The sequence below is a fragment of the Oratosquilla oratoria genome, chromosome 7 (genome assembly GCF_046742065.1).
Source record: "Oratosquilla oratoria isolate Oo_2021 chromosome 7, ASM4674206v1, whole genome shotgun sequence".
NCBI lineage: Eukaryota > Metazoa > Arthropoda > Malacostraca > Stomatopoda > Squillidae > Oratosquilla > Oratosquilla oratoria.
The window spans coordinates 46708854-46731353 of NC_134783.1; the positions used below are offsets into that span (position 1 = coordinate 46708854).

Here is a 22500-nt window from a genome sequence, read left to right on the forward strand (position 1 = left end):
AGTTGAAGATGAGGTTAGATGATGTTGAGATTAGTTAATGTTGAGGCTAGTTGAGGTTAGTTGAGGTTGAGGTATGTTGAGGTTGAGGTTAGATGAGGCTGAGGTTAGTTGATCTTGAGGTTAGTTGAGGTTGGGGTATGTTGAGGTTGAGGTTAGTTGATGTTGAGGTTAGTTGAGGTTGCGGTTAGTTGAGGTTGATGTTAGTTGTGGTAAGCTGAGGTTAATCGAGGTCAGCTGAGGTTACTCGAGGTCAGATGAGGTCAGTGACGTGGTTCCGAACTCGGGGAAGGAACGAGAAGTGGGCATGTACCCATGAGAAAATATTCCATTCTTTATATGTCAGGAAAGCTATACCTCGACTATTCATCCCTTCACTGATAAAGTGAAGAAAATGGACGGCAAAAAGAACACGAGAGTCAAAATTGAAAAATAATTGTCAAACACGTTTTCCAAAAAATAATATGATTGGAGACAGAGAAGAGCGTCTGGAGGGAGAGAGAATAGATACGGAAGAGGCAACAAAGAGTGAAGCGTATAAATTGTGGAGTCTGTACAAACTCATTATCGTGTCTATAGGTGACCCAAGCATTGTTGGAACATGGCGAATGATTCTGGATATGCGAGGCCAAGTTTGTACCAATTAATTTGCCTAATGACATCGAGTCTGTACGTTTTAACCCGACTCTACACACAACGGCCGGAGATCCAACAACTGATGTTCCAAATGGAATGTTTTGGAGCAATTTTAGGCTCCACTGGAAACGAGTAGAGTATACGACTTCAGGTAAATTGACGGTGTAAAATTGCACTGAATACCATAGGACACAATGAGCTCAGCTGCTTATGAAAAAAATAGACAATGCATCTCCAAAAAGAGTGATTCATGAGGACCATGATTGTGTGCAATGTGAAGGATTTCACAACCATGATTGTCCTGACATGTATGCTCCATTTACGTAACTGTGCTTCGGTAAGATGGAAGCTACGAGACGAGCGTACGCTGGCTACGGCCGAAACTGTCACCTTTGCCCTATGCGCTTGGGCTGCTGGGGCAGGTGACAGTCACTGGTGGGAATCTGAGAAAGGTAAGGTATTCGAACCCACAACGAAGCAAATACAAGACAAGCACGATATAAAGCTCTCCAAATTAAGAAGACAATGTGGGGAATAGCGGCAGGAGAAGGTGGAGGGGGAACGTGGAGGGGGAAGGTGGAGGTGAATGGTGGAGGTAGGAAGGTGGACGGGGGAAGGTAGACGGGGGAAGGTGGACGGGGGAAGGTGGAGAGGGAAGGTGGAGAGGGAAGGTGGAGGGGAAAGGTGGAGAGGGAAGATGTAAGGTGGAAGGTGGAGGGGGAAGGTGGAGGGGAAGGTGGAGGGGAAGGTGGACGGGGGAAGGTGGACGGGGGAAGGTGGAGGGGTAAGGTGGAGGGGAAGGCGTTCAATAAGGCGTGGAGGGCCCATTAACTCCGACCTCTCACCTGCTGCTTGGCAATCTTCTTCAGTTTTGCGTCACCCTTCGACATAAAAAGAAACAAATCCTCTATTAATTAAGCCTCTTGTCCGCCGGTGGCGTAATCATAAGCGTGCTGGTCTCTCCCACGCTTATATTTGGGTTCTAATCCCGCACTCCTGTCCGATTTCCAGCAATTTAACTATTACCTGCTCCAACAGTTCTAGCATCTAAGGCAAGCGTAGACTTTTCGCCTTCTTCTAATTAATCCCTTCATGCCTATCAGAAACGGTGTTCTATTCTGTCTGTCGCCAGGCTATTTCATTCAGCTGTTTGGCACCCGAACGAGGTCAAAGTGCCACCGCCGAAATGCGACGTGGCACTGACCTTCAGAGTGCCAATCACTGAAGTTCTTTCCACCATTCCAGAGAGCACATTCCAGCATACAGAAACTCCAGCAAGTTCCATTATCAAACGAACCCAAGTTGCGTTCGAAATTGTATGACCGTTTCGAAACACGCATTCAATCCTACGAGTGATAATTGTTTCCCCGTGGAAACCCGTGGCCCCACAACGGCTGGCAACGGTCCTCGGGCCCTCCCATAAGACTTTGGATCCCTAGTCTTTAGACGTGCGCTGGTCTCGCACTCGCTTAGATTTGGGTTCGAATCCCGCACTCCAATTGGATTCCCAGAAGTGACTGTTACCCGTCCTTGCAGTTCCTAAACGCACTTGGCTGAGGTAATGACTTCTGCCGCAGTTACGCGTCTCCTGGCGTATGCTCCTCAATGTCTTCTTGTCTGTGATGTATCAGTGTTAGGATTTTTCTGTGTCGCGAGCCTATAGTAAGAGGAAGTAGCTCCTGGAAATGCAATCAAAGCTGATAAAGAGAGATCGTGCGCCAGCCCCTCCAGGTTGCACCTCCATGTGGAAGAGAGGGTGTTCACGGATTTTGAAGACAGTTAACGGGGAGATGATTCCCTCTGACGTCCGTATTGCAGGTAAACGCCACCGAAGAAGGCAAATCAGTTAAAAAAAATAAAAATAAAATCAACTTAATTCTTTAGAGCCACTAATTATACATTTTTGGATTTATTAACTTGTATACAATCTTCAATAGAAGGATCTTCAGGTCTCAGTGGATTGAAAGCTATTTCTGTTATTGAATTTAATTTGAACTTTTACAGATGTCATTCTCAGATTTCAGAAGAATCAAGTTGATACGAGTTTCATCACACATAGGAATTCAATTGTTACACTTTCTAGAACAGAGAAAAGGGGGCAAGGGGAACTATAGCTAGTAAAAAAGGGGGGGTTAGATGCTATGTTAAACATCGAACTAGAGGCATTTTCTAGAAATGCCTCCTAGAGGCCACCATGCACAATTGATTGGGAATTTCAATCTTTGCTTATGGGCGACTCCGTTGGGAGAAATGCTCCTTATTTGATCTCTCCCATACTTCCCGTTTCATTTTTTCTTAAGTATTTATTTATTCTTACCATTTATTATCTATTTATTCTTATTCTTATTCATTTATTTATTTTTATCATTCATCTATTTTATTTATCCATTTATTCTTATTGTTTTCATTTATGTTTTATTGTTTATTAATTTAGCTCTTTTATGATTTATTTAGTTGTTTATCAATGCATTCATTTATTTATTCGTTTGTGTATTCATTTAATTATTCGTTTATTCATTTATTCATTTATTTATTCTGAGTGACTGACACTCATCAACTTTTCAAGAAAAAGTCCCCCAAGCTTGTCAGAGAGTGTTCATAACTTCCAACAACTTGTATTGAAAAACTAAAAGTATAATACCAAGAGTTATGATTGGCCACAGTCAAGCTGATTTGATTATTATTATTATTATTATTATTTTTTTTTTTTTTGTAATTCTTTCGTGATGGGCAAATGTCATTCTGAAAATTAGTTTGCCAGTCGCCTCATCTCTTTCAACTCTTATTTATTTCATTCTGGTTGGCGCTGCATAATTGTATTCAGCCCCGAACTGGAAGACCTCTGTAATCGGCCCTGCATCCATGTCTCTCTCGTTATATTTTGGTTTCAATATGTTTTACATTAATGTTCTTTACGTTGACTACCCACAACCAACTGGCTCCTTATTCTCTGTGGTGACAATACGTGGCTCTCAAGCAGATTTGACTGTGCCAAACTATAGAGCAATTTGTGCCTTTTAGACACTACAAACTTTAACTTAACCACTCTTGATTAATTACTATTCCTTTATGTAATCAGTCAGCAGATTAAGGTCTAGATAAATCTATGTTACCTTCAGCCCAAGGTCTGCATCTTCATAAAATAGGGAAGTCTGACTTCATCCGAAAAAATCAATAAACAAAGTTCGAGTAACGAAGAAAGTTTACCACTTTAGATTTGTGTCACGATGTAGATTTTAGTCGATTTTTTTTTTTTTTTGCTAGATCGGCAAATTCCTAGATATAGGAGTCTCTATCGGGGAAAGAATTAATATGATAACCTTCAAACTTAATAACGCTTCGTGCCCAACAGAACAGTGACCTCATCCGTCGACTGACAGAAACAAGTACAGCCCACGAATCAAATCGACTATTTTTCTCTTGTGTGACGTCAAACTTGAGGACCTGACTAGAGAGCCATTGTACAAAGTGAAGGAGCGTGATACATGAGACACCAACGGAGACTCGACCATTCAAGCAGGAAGGAAAGACCCAATACTCACTGGTAGAAATGGTGGCCGAGCGAGCAGGAAAGTTATCTTTGCCTTGATGGACGCGGTGTTGACTGATGGCATCCAGCGAGGTGGCTGGCCGCATTGACGACCGACTCCGGTTCTTGTCTCCGTCAATCCCGAGGATCTGTGAAGGAAAACAACCGGTGACTCGTCCAAGACGCTGATACATGAAGTAGGCATAACCTCCACACACCCTTTAACATTATAATGTACTTTATTTGTTTGATTCTGGCTTGCATCAAAAGACTCGTTGGAAAAGATCCTAACGAGATTCCCTTGATCCCTTATACGTCATAATGATGTAATACACTCACCATGCATTTGTCTGAATAAATTCTAACAAGTGTGACACTATTAAAATCTTATAGAATAAGAGGTTAAGTTCTTGTGGTTATCGCATATCCATAGCACGATATAGATCATAACCTAAGTGTAAAAACAAACAAATAAACAACTATACAAAGATTTACTCATACATCCCCACAAATTTCACCAAGAGAATATTCACCAGAGAAACTCCCTGGTTAGCCAAAGGAATCCCATGGGATCTCACCTTGTCGGCCATGGTGCATCGAGAGATGGTGGTGGCTACAGAATCCTTCCGGGAGGCGGCAGAATCCTTCCGCCTCCAAAGGGGGAGCGAGATCTTCCTTTCCGAATGGTGTCGAGGTTCCTCCAGGGTGTCTCTCGCCCGTGCGAGTCTCCTGTTGAATCCGTTCCCGTTGCCTAAGCCACCGAAGCCACCGAAGCCACCAGTACCTATTCCTAAATCTCCTCCACCTCTGCCTCCTCCACCTCCTCCCCCTCCTCTATCACCCCCTCCTCCGTCGTCAACTTCGCCTGCCTCAGCTTTGTCTTCGTCCTGTTGAAATAGAATGGGGGAACAGAGTTTTAATTAGTCAAATTTAATTGAACGGTAATGGAATTTTGCAGACTCCACCAACTTTAATAACCTCCTAAATACAGTGGCATGCCTTAAAGGTTCTATTTAGGCTATCGGAAGGGAGGACCCGAGCCACATATTAGTAATGTGTCCACCACACACCTGGATAAAATCATCAAATATTTACCAGCAGGACAACCCCTTATAAGGTTGTAAAGGAATTTTGGTATATGTATTAACTAGCTAAGGGAAATTACCTCCGAAGCAAAAGGATAAAGAACGGAAATGATCCTGTGACCTATGCGACTTCAAAAGACTGGACTAATGGGCAACATGGCCAAGTCTTTGGTATGTAAATCCACCTAACTCTGGCAAGTTCCTTTCCGAAATTTTGTTTGTCCTACATTTACATTTGCTTGTGTCTGATTTGCTTCTTGTCTATGGGATATACTACACAAGTTATGCTTTCGTGGTAGCAGAAACTAACTGAAAATCAAAGACCAGGTTACCCCACAATCTGTTATGGGTGTAACGATACAAATCGTTCTCTTTACCGAGAATCACACCAATTCGGAAGCTTCCAAATTTCGAAACGAAATGTTCTTAAAAAAAATCTTTGAATTCTATTTGTAATTTTCGAAATGTAACCTCGTCTCAAGTATTATAAGAGCGCTGGTTCCCGATGGCGTCATAGATGTGTGCAATCACGGGATCTCTTACCTGGAGGCTTGGCTTGTGGCTACGCTCATGTGATCGGGCTCCCTCTCGTGTCAGCAGCGGATCTCGCTGGCCACTCTCCTTGTGTCTGTCGAAAAGAGACGAGAGAAGATAAGATACGATGTGATAAGGTAAGATGAGATAAGACAGGACAAGATGGGACGAGATAGGACGAGATAGGACGAGACAGGACGAGACAGGATGAGTTAGGACGAGACAGGACGAGATAGGACGAGAGAAGGTGAGACAGGAGATAAGACGATAAGATAATGAAATGAAATGAGATAGGATAAGATACGTTGAGATAGGATGAGATAGGATGTGATAAAACGAAACAAAATGTGATGAGATGAGATGAAATAAGATAAGATATAAGGCAAATAGATAAGTAAATAAATAAGATATCAAGAACAGCTATCACCCCACTTTATAACTAAATATACAAACATTTTGCTCCAATTCATTAACGCCTTCATATATTTCATGCAGATTTCAGCCAACAGACACATGACTTCATAGTAAGTAGCTGGCCACTTTTTTCGTGTCTATTAGGGAAAGTTCACGCCTAACAAAGATGGTCAATGATAAATTTTATATCTATCCATACATATACCAACGGCTTTTTCCCCACCTTACAAGGGAGGTAGCCAAAAAACAAAGGCATAAAATCCACTCCCACCCATTCCATCCCCACATACTCCACTCCCAATTACCACCCCCCTCCCTTTCACGTTGGATCCTCCTGGATCCATTTTATACAGGATTATTAAAGATATACATCTGTTCATAATGACGGTCACATATTTCATGTAGCTTTCAGCCAACGATTGGATGATTTCATTCAGCAAGGCCGTCACTTGTTTCACCCCTATCATTTTCAGTTCCCGTCTCTCCGTAAATGTTAACTGTTCCTTTCTATGGTATTATATTTCTTCATTCACTTTCAACTTTCCTTAAGTATGTCTTTCACAATATCTTCTGTAGCAAGTAATGTTTCTCGATGAGGTGAATTAAATGTATGTATAATTTTCTATTTTCTTCCCTAATTTACACTTGGCTTGTCAATTTACGCCAAGAGACTCCCGGCTGGGATCCTCAATCCACTCACTAAGCCACTTCTGTTCCGACGTCACTACTTTATTCATCCAATGATCTTTACTTTTACAAATAAGTGCCTTCCCCAAAGGCGTGACTTTTCTCCCATGTACCAATATTTTTTCCCCTCCACCCTTCTCCAATCAGAGAGACTGTTACAACGTCTTAAGCAATACTGCTTACACAAGCAATCTCGACATCGAATCAGGAATGGCTTAGTTTACATATTGTCACATCAGCATTAAAATATGCTCCCTAGCGGTTGTTTATAAACTTTAGACGATGAGCGAGATTATGCAACTCCTTCGCGACTTATGTTTTCAAAACATCCTACACATAAAATTCTCGCCACCTACCCCTCTATCTACCTTACTTGTCTACCTTTATCTACCAGCCTCTTACACTTGTCATGAGCTTAGCAATTGTTTTTGTCTTACAAATTATATTTGTCAGTAACTCCATCATCATGGCGTCATCAATAATGTTCTCTCAATACCTATATCATCGTATCACAACCTTGTTCACGGCTCTTTTGTTCTTAATCTTAAAAAAAAAAAAAAAAATAGACAAGTTCACACATCTATTCACTTCCAATCTTTCTTCCCCGGACAATCATTTCCTCCTCTTCCTCCTCCTACCCCCCCCCCTCCCAAGTCACTTAAAAAAATATTAGAGAACCAATACTCCCCCAACAGGAGAATATAATACAAAGAATCTTTCTTTCGAGCCGCCCATTTGTAGGAGATTTGTCCCCTGATGGAAAAATCACCAGGCGAAGTTCTCTATCAATGTTTATGCGTTCGAATACTTTGAAAGGTAAAGAGACTGTGAAGAGCTTTTGGTAAAAACCTCGATCTCGGATGAAAGGCTATCGAAGTTCGATTCCAAAGGAGGGGGTCTACTTCGATGTCCTATGGGAAACTGCTACGGCTTCCCAGAGACCCAAAACTGTGTCAGCAAGAAAAATAAATAAATAAATAAATAAAATAGAATTTAAAAAAATAAAATAAATAAATAAAAATAAATAAACAGATAGACAATACAAATATATAATTTGCTAAACAAATAAAAATAGATAAATAATTTTTATATAAAGTTGTATAAAGAAAAGTTGATAATAGATATACTGTATGATAGAATATAAACAAATAAAACAAATAAATGAAAAATAATAGATAAACATATACTAGACAGATAGAAATAAAATTATAAATCAATTAAAAAGATAAATAAATGAAAATTAATAGATAAACAAATACTAGATATATATAAATAGTTACACATAGATAAAAAATATAAATAAATGAAAAATAATAGCTAAACAAATGCTAGACAGATAGAAATGAATAATTATAAATCCATAGATAAAGATCAAATAAATGAAAAATAATAGATAAACAAATACTACAGATAGAAATAAATAATAATTGATAAATAAATAAATAAATAAAATGAAAAATAATAGATAAACAAATACTAGATAAACAAATAAATAACAAGAAATAAACAAACAAAAATCAACAAAATAATTAGAAAAAAAAATACAAACAAATGAGCGTCGGGCATACATTATCATGAAAATATGGGTCCAGTGTACTCCGACCATATTGATCAAGACGTCATGGTGGCCGTTTCTATAAGATTCCCGACCACTAACCTTTGCATCCACCCGTTATCGAGGCCGTTTATCGCCCCCTAACGGGCCCGAACAGTCAACTTTTTTATGAGCCATTCGAGGAAAGCCTTCCGTCTTGTTGCTGTTGAGGAACCGACGGAGATCGCGCGAGGAAGCCTCATCGTCTTTCCCTACTTCGTTTTTTATTTTCATTTTCTTCTCGATTTTTCATTTTCTCTATTTCCTCTTCTTTTTTTATCGTTTATTCGTTTAAGAATATATAATCTCTTTTCTTTCTTTTCGTTACTCTTTTATCTACATCCTTTTCCTCCTCTCTCTTTCCTTCCTCCCTCTCTCCCATTTCCTTGTTTCTCTCTCTTTTCTTCTCTCTCTCTCTCTCTCTCTCTCTCTCTCTCTCTCTCTCTCTCTCTCTCTCTCTCTCTCTCTCTCTCTCTCTCTCTCTCTCCTCCCTCTCTCTCACTCTCTTTCCCCCCTCTATCCCTCTATCTACTCACTCTCTCTTTCCCCCCTCTATCTCCTCCCTCTCTCTTTCCCCCTCTATCTCCTCACTTTCTCTTTCCCATCTATCTCCCCTCTCTCTATCTCCCCCTCTCTCTATCTCCCCATCTCTCTATCTCCCCATCTCTCTATCTCCCCCTCTCTCCATATCCCCCTTTATCTATCTCGCCCCTCTCTCTATGTCCCTCCTCTCTCTATGTCCTCCCTCTCCCTCTCTCTCTCTCTCTCTCTCTCTCTCTCTCTCTCTCTCTCTCTCTCTCTCTCTCTCTCTCTCTCTCTCTCTCTCTCTCTCTCTCCCTCTCTCTCCTTCCTCTCTCTCTCTCCTCCCTCTCTCTCTCTCCTCCCTCTCTCTCTCTCCTCCCTCTCTCTCTCCTCCCTCTCTCTCTCTCCCTCTCTCTCTCCTCCCTCTCTCTCTCTCTCTCCTCCCTCTCTCTCTCTCTCTCCCTCTCTCTCCTCCCTCTCTCTCTCTCCTCCCTCTCTCTCTCTTCTCCCTCTCTCTCTCTTCTCCCTCTCTCTCTATCCTCCCTCTCTCTCTATCCTCCCTCTCTCTCTCTATCCTCCCTCTCTCTCCTCCCTTTCTCTCTCTCCTCCCTTTCTCTCTCTCCTCCCTTTCTCTCTCTCCTCCCTCTCTCTCCCTCCCTCCCTCCCTCCTTCCCTCCTTCTCCCTCCCTCCCTCCTTCTCCCTCCCTTCCTCCCCCTCCCTCCCTCCTTCTCCCTCCCTTCCTCCCCCTCCCTCCCTCACTTCCCCCACCTCTCTCTCTCTCTCTCTCTCTCTCTCTCTCTCTCTCTCTCTCTCTCTCTCTCTCTCTCTCTCTCTCTCTCTCTCTCTTACCCCCGACGCTTGGAAGTGGAGTCAACTGTACAGTTTAACGATTCAGAGGGACGCAAAGAACTCGAGCCAAAGGACATTGTTATGTCCTTCGCTTAATTCCGGGGCTTTCAATCTCTTGATTTCCCACAAACGAGCTTAATTCATTACTACAAACTTCACGGCTTCCACCCAAGCGGCATAAACATTCGTAAATACTCAATGTAAACACGCTTTTCGAACCCAAAATCCCGTAGCCGTTCTCGCCTTTACTTACAAGGAAAATACGTAAACAATGATCTGCTCCAAAGGTTTATTTTCCCCTGCCCTCTGAACTTTATAACTACCAATACTCATTCACTACACTCACTTGTCTTCCTCATCTTCATCTTCCTCATCCTCATCTTCCTCGTCCTCGTCTCCCTTGGTCTCGCCCTCCTCGCTCGTCGGTTGGTCCGGGATGGGGTCCATCCGTGGTCCGGACGAGGGCGTGGGCGAGGAGGTCGCGGCCGGAGACCGCCCGCGGCGGAGGGAACCCATCCGGAAGGATTGCCGAAAAGACGCTCGGGCTCGGTTGACTGAGGAGGAAAAGAATTCAGGTTAGGACACAGGTTGCCGTGGACAGCAGCAGAGTATCTCGTGAAATAGTTGTACAAAAAAAAGAGATCAATTGTTGAATGAAAAAACTGATAAACATCTTTTCGTCGTTTGATATAATAGTTCCACCTACTGAGTTCAAGTAGGTGTCATAGAGTATTTTTTTTGTAACCCGATAAAATACAATGACAGATGTAAGCACGCTCACGCACACGCACACATACACACTCTCGTGGGCGGAGAGTTGGAGATGTGTGTGCGTGTAAGGTCACAGCAGTACCCATAGATCGGCCATATATGAGTTCTGAGCTCTCTTCCGGGAGGGTAATAGCTGTCAATCACGAGTCCAGCACATGATCCAAGACCATGTTGAATTTCACCCCCCCCACACACACACACCCGGATATGTATGTGACCGCCAGGGAAAATCAGACAACGTTGGCATATTAAAGTTACCAGTGGTTTTAACCAACAGTGAATCCAGGACAAGAATTAATTAATCAGCTGAGTAAAAATTTCAGGCATCGTCAGAGAATGAACATTACGAAACACCACAGAGCTCTACGAGTTTACCTGCCCACACCTCCATGGGATTTAGACTACAACTAAGGATTACAAAGGATTACAAAGGCGGAGCATGCCGACAGGAGACCTTTTGGTCCATAACTAGGTCGGATGCGGAAAAATATAGTAATGATAAATATATAAAAATAAATAAATAAAATTATGATAATATAAATAATAATAAAATAGATAAATAAAATAAATTAGTTGACTGACACGGTATGTTTGGTAGGTCATAGACTAAACTGTTGCGATCAACAGTATCGAGCATCGTTTGTAAATCGTTACAAAACGTAAAACGTTCTTGATGACGAATTCTGGGATTTTTACAAGCTTATAGGTTTAGTATGCTTTATACGTATATCGATTTCCATCCAGATGTGTTCTACTGTTTTTGGTCAAATATTTATGATCACGGTCATAAGTACATTAACAAATTGAGGCTGTTACATGGTTGTTTCCTGCTAAACCGCTTCGTTGTTCTAAACTCGTTTAATCTTTAACCTTTTCAATGCATAGGGTGTTCCCTCGACTGACTAAAATCGTCGGTCTGTAACGAGAACAAGTTAAGCTACGAGTCGATGAGAAGGTTAACTGTGAAGATTTTTAATCACGAAAATTACAAAATAATCATCCACCGTGTCTAGTAATTTAGTTTTGCCTGGATTAAATCAACTGATTTTGCATGGAAACGGGAGAAATCACCCACTTCTGTTGGTTCCCGACCGTTGTAGGCTCCCTTTAACACGGGGTTAGCCACAACTCAGCCGGTCAGAGAAGAATTACCTACAACCCCGCGATATGGCTGTTAAGTAAGGAGCCCACATTCCTTAGCACCTCACCGATTCTATATAATCCCTGCATGGCAACCAGAGATGGCACAGTCGTTTCCTCGTCTATTGTGACGTCATATCGCCGAAACGATTCCTCGCCTCACAGTCGTCGGGCCTCAAAGGAGATCGTTAATTAACGAACATTCCCGTCCGTTATTCCACGCGCCTCATCTGCATGTTTCTCAGGGTTTGTGGCTGTGGCTCTTCTTACTCTTCCTCCTCTCTCTCTTCCCCTTCCTCGTCCTCTTTCTCCTCCTCTTACTCGTCCTCTCTGTGCTACTCTTCCTCATCCTCTTTCTCTTCCTCTCTCTCCTCCTCTTCCTCGTCTTTCTTCTCATCTTTCTTCTCTTCCTCGTCCTCTCCGTCCTACTCTTCCTCCTCTTTCTCATCCTCTCTCTCTTCCTCTTCGTCTTTCTTCTCATCTTTTTTCTCCTCTTCCTCGTCCTCTTTCTTTTACTCTCTATTGTCCTCTTTCTCCTCATCTTCCTTGTTTTCTTCCTCTCTTTTCCTTCCTCCTCCTCTTTCTCTTTCTCCTCCTCCTCTCTCTCTTCTTCCTCTTTCTCTTCTTCCTCTTTCTCTTCTTCCTCTTTCTCTTCTTCCTCTTTCTCTTCTTCCTCTTTCTCTGCTTCCTCTTTTTCTTCCTCCTCCTCATATATCTTTTTCTTCTCCTCTTTCTCTTCCTCCTTTTTCTTCTTTCTCCTCTTTTTTCTTTTCCACCTCTTCTTTCTCTTCCTACTTCTCCTCTTTTCTCTTTGTCATTCTCTTCCCCTTCTCAATTCTTCCTCTTTTTCCTTCTCTTCTTTCTCTTCCTCCTCTTCTTCCTCTTCCTCCGCTGTCGAGAATTCCCGGACTCAGCAGCTATTCCATTTACTCTCAGCCTTGCCTTCCTCTAACCGAGTAAAGAGTTGGACTCCAAGCTTCCCAAGGTTTTGTCTTGGTTAACGTCCAACAATTTCATTGGGTAACTTCTACGTCATACACGGTTAAGCCTCTGTCATCACGTAATCCGTGTGTGACGGAAATTGTCTTTATATCTTTATTTTGGTTGACGGCAGATGAGTTGTCCCACTTCAGTGTAATCCTCAACCTACCTCCTCCTCCACCTCCATTTTCTCTTTAAGCTTCTAGACCAGCGTTTCTCAACCTTTTTACCCTTGCGTAACCTTTAAAATAAATTGCATGTCTCAAGGAACCCCTGCGCAAAAAAAAAAACACATATACCATATCTTTCTCATTTTATTTTCATCGTAATAATAGGTTAGATAGGATGATGTCTATATTACATTATTACAATAACCAAGAATATGTCGTGCGTGTTTAATCATATTACGTATATGAAATTAAATAAAAAATCAAAAGTGCATTAGCTTATCTCACTTGTTCTCGCGGAACCCTTAGCGAGCTTTTTGCGGAACATTATGGTTCCGGGGAACCATGGTTGAGAAACGCAGTGGTTCTCGAGAACCTATGGTTCTATGAGCCCTTGTGGGCCACAGTAGTTCACAAATGGGACCAGGAATCAAAAACTAGTGATAGTTTGTGGATGAACTAGGGTTCTATTCACTAGTGATGTGATTTCTAGGAAACTAAACAACAGCAAGACATAAGATAGGGAGTTATAAGAAAGGAGGTTGAGAATCCCTGCTCTAGACCCAGACACTTTCGTTCACGCGAAGAAGCGTCTGCGATCGACTATGTCACAGATACAAGAAGCAACAAGTACACGTGACCTCGTTCATTATTTCAATGAATGTGAATAAAATGCAGCCCAGGATACGAGGGGAGAACCTAATTACTTGAAATAACGAATCGTTTGAATTTAACTTATATGGAATGCTACAAACGATATTTACTTTGACTTATGGGGAAGTCAGATTTCAAGAATTCTGAAGGACTTCGTTTGTTTTTGGATGAACTAATTACTTCTCAGGTCGATATGCTGTTTACGTTTTTTCTGACAAGAGTAAATAGTACTTTGCTTTCAAGATCGACTGTAGGCTGCGTACTACCAATACAAGAGCCATATATTATGGCAGCTAAGAGAGTTGATTTATTATTAATTTATTTATTTATTCATTTATTTATTCATTTATTCATTAAGGATGCTCGCTGGCCGAGTGGGTTAGGGCGTTGCTCCTTGCAGTGAAGGTCAATGTGATGGCGGCTTGAACCCTGCCAACGGCGAGTTGGACCAAGGACATGGTTCATTAGATTCCACGCTACAAAGTCCTCTGTAAGGAGCACTGCCCTAGCCTCCTCATAGGAGGAAGTTTGTGACGTTAAGCCAAATCATCATCAATCACATAAAGACCTCCATTTTTTATGAGAGTAGTAGTTGCCGACAAGACTGACGAGTTAAACACCATATGAGTGCGGAGCCTTTATTTGTACTACGTTTCGCTTATTACAGCTTTTTCAAGTATCTCAGCTTGTACTTGTGTATCTCAACTTGTACTTCAAAAATATGTAATAAGCGAAACGTCGTACAAATAAAGGCTCCGTCCTCATCTTAAAAATAACAAAGCATAAATGAAAATTAGCCACTTGATTCTTTGCTATGATGCCTCCATTGAAGGTTTATAATTATGTTGCAACTGGGAAAAACAATCTTAAAAATAACAAAGCAAAAAGAAATGAAAAATTAGCCTCTTAATTCTTTGCTGTGGTGACGCCATTGAAAGGTTTATCACACTGGGCTATTTTATCTCCAACATCTTACCTCTAACCTCCATTTGAATAACTAGAATATGACTTCGATTACAGAAATCTAGACTTCTCTGAGAACGTTTCAACAGTATGTCTAAGATACGTATAGCTTTAGAATCTCTTAGTTAATCTTTCAACTTTGCCATATATGACGGAAAGATGATTTTATATTTGGAGATCTGAAAACTAAAATCTTGTAACCGAAGTCGTTTTTCCTCGTACGAACTCTCAATTATCGGCGTCAGTGAAGCCCGTGAGAGCCCAGTGTATTGGCTCTTTGACATTTTATTATGGCTAACGTCACTGGATTTTTAGGCAGCTAAAGGCCTAGTCACACCAAGATTACGACCTGTTTCCGACCAACCTTCGACGGTGGCACTTTTGTTTCTCTCGTGGTTAGGGCCTGCTGGCTATTTCTTGTTCATCTCCATAAGGGGGAGATTTACTCCAACTGCATCATTGCCTTGAATTCTTTTTATAAACAGAGGAACAGCAGAAATCACCCTGGTGGCCGGTGGTCGGAAACAGGTCGTAAGCTTGGTGTAACTGGATCCTTAGGGTACGCATGTGAAGCAGAGATAAAAATGACAAACAAGAACCCAATAGATCATGGAGGTTCATAGCCAAAATTATTTTCAAATCCAACTTTCGTTCCATAAAACAATATTTATAGTAACCATCACACCTAACTTGGAAGAAGTATTATTATGGCTTGCTCGAGCATCCTAACCTAATCTAACCTAACACATCTATTCACTTAGTTTTCCTGTTTTCTAGTAAGATCACCACCTCAGCAAGAGGACGTGACAACAAATGCTGTAAAAAACTAATGGTGGTGGCACACTAGGCTAGCATGCTACTTGCTTTTGATACTTCATCTGAGTAGAAACGACTTCTAGACGTCCATAAGAGTATCTCAAGAATGTGTCTACCAGTCGTATTCTAGGTTTAAGTTCTTTTAGTTCGTCATTCAGCTCCTCAATATCTGATCTTAGAGTAATTTGACATTGGGAAACTTGAAAAACAAAAGATCGTCACCGAAGCAGTTTCCACTCAAAGTAGCAAAACCAGGTAGCATGCTAGCAAAAAATGCCTAGTGTGACACCACCATAAGACTCCTACATTCAAGACACAGACAAAACAAAACTCTCAGGGACGTGTCCATACAAAACAAAAGTTCAACACACACCCGAACGATCATATTGTATCAATAATGCACACGAACCTAATTGTATGCATTTTTTCTCGTCCTCAGTGATCAGAATATCATATATCTGTACGTCAGCAATCATATGCTTCAGTAGTTCAGTTTCAAATCATGGTCAATTCACATTTAAGTATTTCCTCCAGTTTCATTAAACCATAAATTATTAAGTATTGCAATATCCAACCGGACAGACAGTGAGTTCTCAGAAAAAGTATCAATTATCATGAAGATGAATGTACAGTATATTATATATATATATATATGCTATGAGGCATGAAGAGGTGGGGATGGGGGTAGGGGAGTATGTATGAGAAATAAATTGACTCGGCTCGAAGGGATTTCTCCCCGTCGCCTTTTCTTCATGAGGGGACGGAGAGGGGGGTCGCCGAATTAATGAAGCGGCCTTGCTGTGGATGTGCTGTGCCTTGTGACACTGCTTCTGACCCAGGGCAGTGGACAGGATGCAGGGATGGCCCGTCATCCAGGAGGAGCTAAGATAAGGGCGAGGGAAGACGGTGAAGGTGAGTGGAGTATGTAGGGGATGGAATGGGTGGGAGTGGTTTCAATGCTTTTTTCTTTTTGGCTACCTCCCGTGTAAAGGGGAAAAAGTCTTTGGTATATATATATATATACATTACATGGTTAAAACGACTGTGTTAACTAATACACTTTATCAGGTTGGCTGGAAGAGATTCGTACGTGTACACATCTTTATGATGAACATTATATAAAGTGTCTTGTACTTACCACTAAAATAGCATTATATAAAACGGGTATACATACATAAGTATACGTGCATACGCGTAAGCTCGCACGCACGCGCGTGCACACACACACGCAAACACACACGCACATGCGCACACACACATGCACACACACACGCATTTATGGACACAGCGACTCACTTATTCCAGTTATAATCTTCTGTCTAAGTGAATCAAAATTCTCTCTCTTTTTTTTTCTATATCTTCTGTTAATTCTTATACACCGTACCCTCCGAAGTTCTTCCAAGGAATCCCCCAGGAGTACGTATATAAGATCCTACGTGAGTTTTGCAGTGACATAGCGATTTCCTTAGTCCAATAATCTTTAACTTTATATCTAAGGTTCTCCCAAAAGGGCGTGATCTTACATTCGTGAACCAATAAAATTTTCTCCTCCTCCACACTTTCACCAATCACATTCTTTGTTTCAAGTCTTTACGGTAATATTGTTTACTTAGAATAATCTCGCACCTCTTCATAATTCTCACTTAGATAACAAAGGAATGCCGTATCAGCAAAATGCAAATGTACCCTTGAACTCCCGGGCTGTTATTTACAAACAATATTTTATTACCTACACAAAGCGGAAGGGCGGACTCATGCAGCTCGCTTGGGCTGTTATTTATAAACAACTTACCTATAAAATGTAACAACGCGTCTTCTACCCCTCTTCCTACCCTCTCTTCAACCTGCCTCTTACATCAGTGAAATAACATTATATAAAACGGATATACATAAGTATATGTGCATACACGTAAGCACGCACACACACACACACACACACACACACACACACACACACACACACACACACACACACACACACACACACACACACACTTCATAATCACAAGTTCCTGGTTTATTATACCCCCATTTTCATGCTCGAAGTAGCGAAAATTCCAATTCCAATTTGGAGATCAACATTTGAGCTGAAATAGTATTTCTGGTTTAGTAGAAAATGCAAAACCTCATCCCAATCTGTTAATGACATATATCAAATCCCTTTCATTCCAGCTACGGTTCTCTCATTTTCCTTCTGATTGCATGTTCCTTTACCACTCTCTCATCGAATTCTTTCCTGTTCCTCTCCCCCCTACCCCCGCCCCAATCAATTCTAAGCGACTAGGTTCTACCAACAACGGAGTCGAGATCCTCGAAATGGGACAGAGTAGAAATGAGTCTCGTCAGTCTAAATCACTTGTTCGAAGCCAAACACATAAATCTGTCTCATATTGGCCAATCAGCATCGAACGGGTCTGAGACGCTCTCAGACTTTGGGGAGAGACTTCGTAGATCTCAAGAAAATTATGCCAGTTCGGGGGTTGGTGGTGGTATAGAAACGATCCCTGGGGAAGGGAGGGGAGGAGGTCAGGGGAGATTAATGGAAGGGTAGAGGAAGGACTATAGAGGGGGAGGGGGAAGAGGAGGTTAGAGGAGGAGAGGGAAGAGGAGGTTATGGAGGAGGAGAAGGAAGAGGAGGTTATGGAGGAGGAGAAGGAAGAGGAGGTTATGGAGGAGGAGAAGGAAGAGGAGGTTATGGAGGAGGAGAAGGAAGAGGAGGTTATGGAGGAGGAGAAGGAAGAGGAGGTTACAGGAGGATAGATCAGGGTAGAGGAGGAGAGGGAAGAGGAGGAGGGGGAAGAGGAGGTTAGAGGAGGAGAGGGAAGAGGAGGTTAGAGGAGGAGAGGGAAGAGGAGGTTAGAGGAGGAGAGCGAAGAGGAGGTTAGAGGAGGAGAGCGAAGAGGAGGTTCGAGGAGGAGAAGGAAGAGGAAGTTAGAGGAGGAGAGGGAAGAGGAGGTTAGAGGAGGAGAGGGAAGAGGAGGGTAGAGGAGGAGAGGGAAGGAGAGGTGAGAGAAGGAGAGTTGAGGGTAGGAGAGGTGCGGGAAGGACAGCTGAGGGTGGAAGAAGTGAGGGACAGAGAGGTGAGGTGAGGGGAGATGAGGGAAAGAGTTGAGGGAAACGGTGGTGAAGGAAGAGGAGGCGAAGGAAAGGGATGTGATAAAAGGGGAAGTAAGAGAGGGGGAGGAAAGGGGAGAAAAGGGGAAAGGTGGGAAAAGAAAAAGAGGAGAGGGGAACAGAGGAGAGTGGAACAGAGAAGAGAGGAAAAAGAGGAGAAGTGAAAGGAGTAGAGGACACAAGAAAAAAGGGAGCAGAGTGGGGGGGGAGGAGAAGATGGGACGGGAGAGGAAAAAAAAAGAGGGAAAGAGAAGAGAAAGAGAGAGAGAGGAGAGGAGAGAGAGAGAGAGAGAAGAGAGGAGAGAGAGAGAGAGAGAAGACAGGAGAGAGAGAGAGAAGACAGGAGAGAGAGAGAGAGAGAGAGAGAGAGAGAGAGAGAGAGAGAGAGAGAGAGAGAGAGAGAGAGAGAGAGAGAAGAAAGAGAGAGAGAGAGAGAGAGAGAGAGAGAGAAAGAGAGAGGGGAAAGATGGAGGGGAAAGCTAGAGAGGGGTCACGAGGGTCACCAGAAGAGTAGGTGTGTGTTGAGTAGGGGAGACAGATGGGAATGGGGCGTTGGTCGGGCGACTGAAGATGGATCTGACTTGTGTGTGGGTTTGTCCCGTCGCTCGATCTCCCTCTCGCTCGTCCTCGTCTTCGACCTCATTCTCTATCTCTCTCTCTCTCTCTATCTCTCTCTCTCTCTCCTCTTTTTCCCCCTCTCCCTATCTCTCTCTCTCTCTCTCTCTCTCTCTCTCCTCTTTTTCCCCCTCTCCCTATCTCTCTCTCTCTCTCTCTCTCTCTCTCTCTCTCTCTCTCTCTCTCTCTCTCTCTCTCTCTCTCTCTCTCTCTCTCTCTCTCTCTCTCCTTCTCCCTCTCTCTCCTTCTCCCTCTCTCTCCTTCTCCCTCTCTCTCCTTCTCCCTCTCTCTCCTTCTCCCTCTCTCTCCTTCTCCCTCTCTCTCCTTCTCCCTCTCTCTCCTTCTCCCTCTCTTTCCTTCTCCCTCTCTTTCCTTCTCCCTCTCTTTCCTTCTCCCTCTCTTTCCTTCTCCCTCTCTTTCCTTCTCCCTCTCTTTCCTTCTCCCTCTCTTTCCTTCTCCCTCTCTCTCCGTCTCCCTCTCTCTCCTTCTCCCTCTCTCTCTCTCCTTCTCCCTCTCTCTCTCTCCTTCTCCCTCTCTCTCCTTCTCTCTCTCTGTCCTTCTCCCTCTATGCCCTTCTCCCTCTCTCTCCTCCTCCCTATCTCTCCATCTTCCTCTCTCTCCTCCCTCTCTTTCCCTCTCCCTCTCCTTCTCTTTCACTCTCCCTCTCTTTCTCTCTACCTGTCTCTCCCTCTCTATGTCCGTCGTGAGGGTGGTTTGGGTCCGGGTGGGTGGGTGGGTGGGTGGGTGGGGAGGGGTAATTGGTCATTCAAATATTTATATTAAGTTATTGGTACAGGGTCTATGCCACATACATTTACTCGGCATCGGGTGAAAAAAACAATTTAAGGGAAAAATGGAGTAATAAAAACGTGGAAGTAAAAAAAAAAAAGTCTGAGAATATATAGAATGAAAACTTGTACCTGAAAAAAATTAAGTCAAAGGATAAGACGAGTAAAGGCCTTATCACACTGAGCTATTTTTCCTTCAACCTCCAATCAATCGGCGGTGCCACCCACCTCCAGAACTTCTGTCGCCGTATAATCACTATGACAAGCTATTTTGTTTTCTCAACAATTTACATAGAATTTAATTTGACTTCGAATTTTCCTTCAGCATAACTCCAACAGTCGAAGGAAAAATAGCTTAGTGTGATAACCCCTTAACAAGACATGGAGACGACGCAGGCGCCTTGGTTAGTCGCAGGAAAAGAAAATCCCCGAAGACAACTTGGGTAAAGAGAAAAGTCTTAGAAGTAAAGAGAGTGAAAGAGAGAAACTACTTCACCCCTCTCCTTCCACTCGTGTTTACACAATGCAAAGACAAATTCAATTTCCTCCCGTAGTCGTTAGGGGTCTCTCCTGACCCTAAGTCGGCGTCTCCCAGCCCTTCCCTACGCTAGAATCCTCTGAAATCAGGTCTAGAAAAGCCCAGCACCCCCTAATATCTTGTTACCAGAAGTCTAAAAGAAAATCGTACGTGTGCGTCGCCTCCGAGCACTCCCTAGATTTGATTTCAGCACTCCTGGGGGGAGTTCTAACACTCCCTGGCTTAGGAAACGCTGTCCTAAGCACTCCTTATTGTGACTCTCGGGGACACGTAAAACCTTAACGTCATCCCGTCTCGGGTCTTCTAAGCCCTCGAGGTCGACTTCTTCGGCCTCAGAGAGCACGAAAACCGAAAAGGAACCTCGACGTGTTGATTAAAATAAACAAAACCTGCTGCTGTAGCCACGGTATCTTCACATTGAACATGCAAACTATGCGACACAACACAAACAGCGGACCCAAGTCGAGTTAACCAATTGCCAACAAGAGCACTACCTCTGTTCTAAATCGTTACATGCTCAGCGATGGGTGTGGGTGTAGGTGTTGTGGGTATATGTGGGTGTGGGTATAGTGGGTGTGGATATGAATGTGGATGTAGGCGTGAGTATTGTGGGTGTGGGTGTGGATGTAGGTGTGAGTGTGAGTGTGGGTGTTGTGGATGCAGGTGCTGTGAGTGTGGATGTGGATGTTGTGGTCGTAGATATGGATGTGGATGTTGTGGTCGTAGATATGGATGTGGATGTGGGCGTTGTGGGTGTAGATGTTGTGGATGTGGGTGTTGCGGGTGTGGATGTGGATGCTATGGTCGTGGATATGGATATGGATGTGGACGTTGTGGGTGTAGGTGTGGATGTAGATATGGATGTGGATATTGTGGATGTGGGCGTTGTGGGTGTGGACGTAGATATGGATGTGGATGTTGTGGATGTGGGTGTTGTGGATGTGGATGTGGTTGTTGTGGGTGAGGATATAGATGTAGACAGCACACAGGCTCTATATATGGTAATTGGGTCTATTTCTCAATCCAACGCACAAGTCATCTTCTGGAGTACTGTGGAACTGTTGCCACAGCGGAAATGCATACATATAGACTTCAGAGTATCTTCGTGTCGGTACCAACAACGGGTACCTGGAAATGATGGTCCTTTGAGAGGGACGTCAGACAGAATCATCTCCCCTCCATCTGTCCTTACAACGTGTCCACGCACAGATCCCCGCCTTTATTTATCTATTTACTTATCTATTTATTTATTTATTTATCTATTTATTTATCTATTTATTCATTTATTTATTCTTATGTAGCGAGTATAAAACTTGGACGACTCTTATACGTGTACATGCACACATACATGCATAATCATATCGCACATACGCATGAGCAACATACACACACGCACGCACGCACACACGCGCACACACACACACACACACACACACACACACACACACACACACACACACACACACACACACACACACACACACACACACGCGCGCACACACGCACGCACACACACACACACACACACACACACACACACACACACACACACACACACACACACACACACACACACACACACACACACACACACACACACACACACACACACACACACACACACACACACACACACACACACTATCTCAGCACCTGTGGAATGAAGGCTCACCGTGACTCCAGCCATACTGCTAGGGTCGACAACAATGCAGCGAGGTACAGTTCTCCCTCTTCTGCTTGTTCATTTACACAAATTATCCTTACTATAACACAGCCAATACTGCACAAAGACTTTGAAGATTAAGCTCATACAAGTCAACAGAAGGTCATAAGTGCAAATGTAGTTTCTGCTTATTATAAGCTGCTCACTATTTCGTAATGAACACTCATGACTAATCCTGTAATGCCGTCGAGAGGGGGGGGGTCGTCAAGTCGCGATAATTTGATTTACACGAAACGTAATCCACTTTTACGGAAAATATATGGGATTAAATTGCTAACAGCCTGGTCATTAAATTCGTATCATGGAGTAATGAAATTATTCTAATTCTTCGGATTATATGAAAAAAGTGGATACATTATTTCTATACAATTGACGGAAAACT

At 42.8% G+C, this 22500-nt stretch overlaps 1 protein-coding gene across 1 annotated transcript in view; it reads right to left on the reverse strand.

The window, feature by feature from the left end:
• LOC143026800 (uncharacterized) overlaps positions 1 to 22500 on the reverse strand; it is a 76573-nt gene that overhangs the window by 35450 nt on the left and 18623 nt on the right. Inside the window, exons 3-6 of the mRNA XM_076187576.1 lie at positions 10195 to 10402; positions 5791 to 5875; positions 4741 to 5049; positions 4012 to 4311 (exon numbers count right to left, since the gene is read on the reverse strand). Of these exons, the coding sequence (XP_076043691.1) occupies positions 4012 to 4311; positions 4741 to 5049; positions 5791 to 5875; positions 10195 to 10402 (902 nt within the window). The remainder of the gene's footprint in view (positions 1 to 4011; positions 4312 to 4740; positions 5050 to 5790; positions 5876 to 10194; positions 10403 to 22500) is intronic.